Genomic DNA, 6,853 nt, shown 5'->3' with positions numbered 1-6,853 from the left:
GACCATAGGATACATACACTCCAGAGCACACTACAGCACAGACCATAGGATACATACACTCCAGAGCTCCTGCATGAGCCTCATTCATGTGTTCTGATGGGTTAGTATCTTTTGTTCCGGAAGTAGAACTTTATGTGCAGATGTGTGTGCCCATTTATTTAGTTTGACGAAAACCTTAGATGTAGCAGCTATGGAACCGGGTCTTCTGTGGACCACTTTCTCCTCAGTTCCCCCAACATCTAGGCTTTGTTAAGTAAATGGCTCCTGTATCCTTGGTCATCCATCTTTTCTTTAGAAGGAAGCTTCATGATGCCTTGATCGCTCAGAAGAGGGGGTTCTGAAATCTCAGTCTCCATAAGCTGAGAACAATTGCAATCACCAGCTTTTGTTTAACTCTGTGAAGCTGTGATTCTTTGCCTGTCTAAAACACCTGATGATCTAATAAAGAGCTGAATGGTCAACAGTGAGGCGGGGCTGGCAGGCAGAGGACAAATAAGAGGAACAATCTGGAAGAAGGAGCAGCAAGAGAATAAGGAGAGAAAAATGTCAGTAGCTAGCCAGCCAGCCAGCCATGGAGTATGAGTGAAAGTAAGGTGTACAGAAATAGAGAAAGATAAAAGCCCAGAGGCAAAAGATAGATGGAATAATTTCAGATATAAGAGAAGCTTGTTAGAAACAAGCCAAACAAAGGCTGGGCATTTGTAAGTAAGAATAAGATTCTGTGTGATTATGTGGGAGCTGGGTGATGGGCCCGCCCCAAAAGAGCCAGGAGTAAAGAGCAAAAACAGCAAGCTTCAGAGTCTACTGCCATGGCTCGCATGTACTTGCCAGAGATCATCGTAATGACTAAAACTTAGCAAAGGAGGTGGGACATGCCGGGGCTGTTAACTTTTTAAATTTGTTTCCTTCTCCTTTTTTAAGTGAAATCCTATGGGAAATGTGGAATACCATATGAATTTAAGTATCTATGGTTTACTAATCATTTTTTTAAAAATATTTTATATGTCTGGATGTTTTGTCTGCATGTATGTGTGTGCACCACGTGCAAGCTTGCTGCCCTTAGAAGTCAGAAGACCATGTTAGATCCCCTGGAGCCTGAGTTACAGGTGGCTGTTGTATGAGGCCATTTGTGTGTTCCCGGCCACCCAGACTCCCAAAATAACCACACAGAAACTATATTAATTGATTACTGTTTGGCCAATTACTTAAGCATATTGCTAGCTAACTCTTACATCTAGAATTAACCCATCTCCATTTTATATTTTACTGAAGCAGAGGTCCCAGACGAGCACTGCTTGCTTGCTTGATCTGCATGGCTCGTTTAGCCTGCTTTAGTATAAAATACTGGACCACCAAGCCAGGAATGGCACTTCCACAGTGAGCTGGGTCCTCCAACATCAGTCAGTGATCAGGAAAATGCCTTATAGGCTTTTCCACATTCCAGTGTCATGGAAGCCATTTCTCAATTGAATTTCCTCTTGTGTATGTCTAGGTTTGTGTCATGTTTGTATCATGTGGATCTTTACATTTAATTCTTTTGGGTTGGAAGGTCTCAAATAATTTTCTTCCTTTCCCAGGCCTTCTATAAATCCAAGATGAGGTTCCAGCTGTTCGATGAGGTTAGAGTTGCTTCATCTACCAGCACGTGCTGGCATGCCAGAAAGCTTTTTCCCACAGCACTCTGAATGGGTCTTTTTGTGTCTACACAGGCATGCCAGAATCTCTCTTCTACTGCTCCCTGCACGATCCAGTCAGCCCCGGCCCATCTGGTTATGTAACAAATAAGGTACATTCTCAGACTGGTCCCCGGGACCCTCAAATGCTGCACGATTCCTTCATGCCCTCTGTATGTGGTCAGGATTTAACAGAGTGTGAGGGTTTAGAAAGACTGAGGAGGGCTGCTTGAAGATGAGTTAAGTTGGGCAACAGATCCTCAGCATTTCTGTGTTAGGAACACTGAGAGCAGTGGTCCTCAGCCTGTGGGCCTCAAACAACCCTTCCACAGGGGTCGCATATCAGATATCTGCATTACGATTCGTAACAGTAGCAAAATGACACTTACGAAGTAGCAACAAAAATAATTTTATGGTTGGGGGGTGCCCTTTACCTTGGGGACTTTTTTGAAGGGTTATAGCATTAGGAAGGTTGAGACGCTCTGGCTTAGAGAGTAGAAGAAGGTCAAGTACCTGCCAAATGGGAAATTGCTGAGAGGAGAGTAATGCAGTCTTTGGATGTGACGTTGTGCGTGTGATTCTTTCACTCCGGGAAGAGCAGGAGAGTTGCTGGTGAGTTATGAAGGTGTACCCTGTAGCATGGAGCCTCGGTCAGTACTGCTGCTGGTAGGTGAGGATTGAAAGGCTGGATCTCTAGTCAGAGGTTGTAGCGAGTGAGAATGGTATCGGAAGCTGTTTGCCCCACGCCCTCATACGGCATTGGGCCAGGCTCAGTGCTCACCACTGCCTGGCAACCACAGTTACTTCCTCCTGATGTATTTTCCTTTTCAAGGCTGGCTTTTGGTTTGGTGTGGTGTGGTTGGTTTTTTTCTTTCGAGACAGGGTTTCTCTCTATCTTAGGCTGTATGTAGAGCAGACTGGCCTTGAACTCACAGAGATCTATTGTGATTTTTTTTTTGTTTTTTGTTTTTCGAGACAGGGTTTCTCTGTAGCTTTGGAGCCTGTCCTCTATTGTGATATTTTGATTGTATTCTGACACATAAAGTTTGCTTAGAGTCAGAGAGGGTGGAGCCAGCGTCCAGCCGAAGAGGTTTGGAGGACTGTAGAGAGAGACACGATCTCAGCCCTTTTGGATGAGAAACAAGAGGTAGGAAGTAGCTGGTGGCTGTTCATCTGCCTCTCTGATCTTTCAGGTTTTTAATCCCAATTTCTGACTCCTGGTTTTTATTGATAAGATTAATTAAATTAATGCTTCAGAGATCTGTCTGCCTCTGCTTCCCAAGTATGGAGGTTAAAGTGTGTTGCTACTACCACTTGGTATGAATACTGTTTTCAATTGAGCTTCTGATTTTTAATTAGAACTTGTTTAAAATGATATGTTTTATTCGTGTAGATATAAATTGCTGCAGGAGTTTAGAGGAGGGAACCATGAATTGTGTCCAGGACATCTAAAGTGCGTGCATTAGCGGAGGGAATATGAAAACTCTGTTCCCTCGAGGATGCATACAGAGTATCTTAGCCAGACAGGGAGGTAGGAGGAAGCTAGGAAGCTAAAATAGACTGTAGTGGGAGGTTGGAAGGCCTCAGAGTCTAGTTCCATGGGCTTGAGTCGGGGGAGGAGACAGGGAGAACTGCACCAGAGAGATGTGGTGAAGAAGTCTCCAGGAGTTGGACTGCTTGACCACTGAAAGATGTTCTCAGGGCCATAGGTCCCTAGAAGAAGTGTGGTGAATTTCTTACTCACCTGTCCAGGGTCCTGAGTTGTCTCCTCTCCGCAGCTGTTAGGAATCGCCATGTCCCGCTTTCCTGGTTCCTTTTTATGTTCATGTTACTCTTGGTAATTCCTCATCTCTTGCTCCACGCAGTCTGTGTCCGTGTGGGGTTTTGGAGGTCGAGTGGAAATGACCGTTTCCAAGTTCATGGCCATTCAGGAGGCCCTGCAGCCGGACTGGTTCCAGTGCCTCTCAGATGGCGAGGCATCTTGTGCAGAAGCAACTTCCATAAAAAGGGCCAGGAAGTCTGTGGACCGGTCCCTTCAGTTCCTGGACAGCTGTTTGCGCCTACAGGAAGAGTCTGAGGTGAGGCCGCCCGCTAGCCGCTCTGGAAACGCTCGCCTCCCTTCTGCATCTTTGCGCCTTAGCTGTTCTCCGCCTGCTTCCCTGCTCACTTCTTTATCTCTTTCCTGTTTGTCTTTGCTGATCCTGGGAAGTTCCTTCTCCAGGATTCCATGGTAGGTTCTTTTCACTGTGCCATGTGTTGTCCCCAAACTGCCTTCCCTTGGTTTTCATTATTTGGTGAGCAGTTTTGAACATGTATATACTGTCAATTTCCTTCTACTCACCGTGAGAGTTATAACTCCATACATCCTGGACTGTAGCTGAGTTGCATTAGAATGTTCAGGTCCGGGCAGCTGGACTCCTGGTCCCATTTCCTCAAACCTAGTCACCCTCAATACTTAGCTTGGCCTACGGCATTCACCAAGTTCCTCGGCCCAGGAGTTTACACTTTAGATTTACTGATCATGCACATTACTGACCAGTTGTCTGCCTCCTTCCTCCTGTCTCTGTAAACACGCCTCAGATCTGTCCCTTTTCACACTGCTGTTGTACCCATCTCTTGGGCTGGTGGTTACCTCTGAGCTGTTTTAGCTGCCTCCGCTCTTGTTTCTGTCTGGTCTTCATCTTTGCTTTCCAGAAGATGCCTGTGTAAAGCACGGATGAGCCACTGCCTCCTTTGCTAAGGAATCCAGTGTTTCTTCACTTCTCACTGTCTGCTGTCACCTGCCCTGCTCATTATAGACTATGTACCCTGTGATGGCCGTCTGCTCATCATGGACTACGTACCCTGTGATGGCCGTGTGCTCATCATGGACTGCGTACCCTGTGACTGGCCGTCTGCTCTCTCGGAATGATTTCAGTTCCTTGAAGCATTCACTTGTTTCACTTTGGGCCACCTATCTTCCCCTGGATTTTCCTTTCATCTCCATGCATAGTCCCTCTCTGGCTGCCACCAGGTCCATTTATTCACTCACCAATTTATGGAACTTCCCTGACTCTTCCGGGAACCTCCCATCATCCTTTGTTACCCCTTTAATACGCGTGTGCTGTGCTGTAGCCCAGCCATACCATACCACACCAGTTTCTTTACGCATTTGCTTTTATTAAGCTATAGTCTCCATAAACTCTGCTTTTGCGTGCTGGTTTTGTATCTGTATCGTATCACAGAGCGTCTGACATACTGTGAACCCGTAGTGAAGTGTTGTGACGAGCTGATAAAAATGAGGCTATACCAGTAAATCACAGGATTTGCGAGCACAGTTAGTGAGTTGGCGAAGGAGGCAGGGAAGCAAAGGGACTGATCAGGCAGGCTTGGTGCTCATTCCTGATGCCAGCACTCAGCATGTGGGACATGAGGCAGAAGGAGTCAGGGCCAGTAAGTGTTGGGCACCTTTCTGACCTTTCTGTATCCTGAGTGCTCGTGTCTTCACATTGCTAATAGTGTTTCCTTTCTTAAGTGTTCCATTTTAAACAGTACAGTAAGTACACAGCCAAACTGCTCATGTCCATGAACAGGAGATTCCTACACAAAACTGTGGTAGTGGTGTGAAGGGGCAGGCCTGTCCACCGTCTGCTCTGTGCATGCAAACATCTTTTCCTGGGATTCCTTTCTGGATTATGTTCTTTCTTTTGTTGTTGTTAGTGGTTGTTTGCTTGCTTATTTTTTGTTTCTTTTGTCTTTTGAGATAAGGTTTCTCTGTGTAGCCCTTACTATCCTGGAACATGTTCTGTAAACCAGGCTGACTTTGAACTCAGAGATCCGCCTGCCTCTGCTTCCCAAATACTTGGGATTAAAGGTGTGTGCCACCACCGCCTGGCTATGAATCTTCTTTATACCATTCAGTACTGAAGCTCTGCCACGTTCTGTTTTGGCCATTTTTTTATTTCTCAGATAATCCCTAGGTTGAGTATACTAAAATAAATAAAACCATGGCTACAGGAAGGGAGTTGTTTTTTAGCTTTATCTGCTATGGAAGCGGAAAAAGGAAGTGGTGGTATTCTGCCCAGCATCTACTGAATTAGTCAGGCTTTTTTTGATTAGGAGACTTTTTTTAATAACTTTCTATTTCCTTAGGAGTTATAGGTCTACTTAAATTGTTTATCTGGTCTTGATTTAATTTTGGTATGTGGTATCCAGAAAATTGTCCAATTTTGTAGAGTACAGGGTTTTGAAGTATGACCTAATGAGTCTCTGGATTTCCACAATGTCTGTTATGTCCCCATTTTCATTTCTGATTTCTTTGTTTTGTTTTATCTTCTTAATTTGGATATTCTCTGCCTTTTGGTTAGTTTGCACAAGGGTTTGTCTGTCTTAGTGATTTTTCTCAAAGAATCAACACTTTGTTTCATTGATTATATGTATTGTTCTTTGTTTCTGTTTTATCGATTTCTGCCCTCAGCTTGTTTCTTCTTGTCTGCTCCTCGTGGGTGAGTCTGCTTCTTTTTATTCTAGAGCTTTCAGGTGGCTGCTAAACCAATAGTATGAGATTTCTCCAGCTTCTTTATGCGAAACTTAGTGGCTATGAGCTTCCTTCTTAACAATGCTTTCATAGTGTCCCCTAAGTTTGGGTATGTTGTACCTTCATTTTTGAATTCTAGGAAGTCTTTGGTTTCTTTCTTTATTTCTTCCTTGACCCAGTGGTGATTCAGTTGAGCGTTTTTCAGTTTCCATGAGTTGTTGGGTTTCTGTCCAGCCGGTAAGCCCCAAAGAAATTACACAGAAGTCTATATAAGTTATAAACTGATTGGCCCATTAGCTCAGGCTTCTTATTAGCTCTTATAACTTATATTAACTCATTATTCTTATCTATGTTAGCCACATGGCTCGGTACCTTTTTCAGTGGGGTAGGTCACATCCTGCTTCTTTGGTGTCTAGAACTGAGGAAGAAAGGGCTTCCTCCTTCCCAGAATTCTCCTGTTTGCATTGCCCCACCTCTACTTCCTGTCTGGTTGTCCCACCTAAACTTTCTGCCTGGCTACTGGCCAATCAGCATTTATTTAAAACATAATTGACAGAATACAGAATTGTCCTGCACCACATGAGTTTGTAGGCTTTCTGCAGTTAATGTTGCTATTGAATTCTAACTTTAAGCCTTGGTAATCCAATAAAATACAGGGGATTAT

General features: G+C 44.4%; 1 protein-coding gene across 2 annotated transcripts in view; it reads left to right on the top strand.

The window, feature by feature from the left end:
- The window catches only part of Qtrt2 (queuine tRNA-ribosyltransferase accessory subunit 2), a 25,335-nt gene that overhangs the window by 7,870 nt on the left and 10,612 nt on the right, over positions 1 to 6,853 (top strand). For both annotated transcript variants that reach the window (XM_005345002.3, XM_026788905.1), the window contains exons 4-5: positions 1,710 to 1,786; positions 3,539 to 3,751. In XM_005345002.3, coding sequence (XP_005345059.2) covers positions 1,710 to 1,786; positions 3,539 to 3,751 — 290 coding nt within the window. The remainder of the gene's footprint in view (positions 1 to 1,709; positions 1,787 to 3,538; positions 3,752 to 6,853) is intronic.

Source organism: Microtus ochrogaster, chromosome 2 (assembly GCF_000317375.1).
Source record: "Microtus ochrogaster isolate Prairie Vole_2 chromosome 2, MicOch1.0, whole genome shotgun sequence".
Taxonomy (NCBI): domain Eukaryota; kingdom Metazoa; phylum Chordata; class Mammalia; order Rodentia; family Cricetidae; genus Microtus; species Microtus ochrogaster.
Note: the sequence above shows the minus strand (reverse complement) of the source record. Positions and strands in the feature narration are given on the sequence as shown.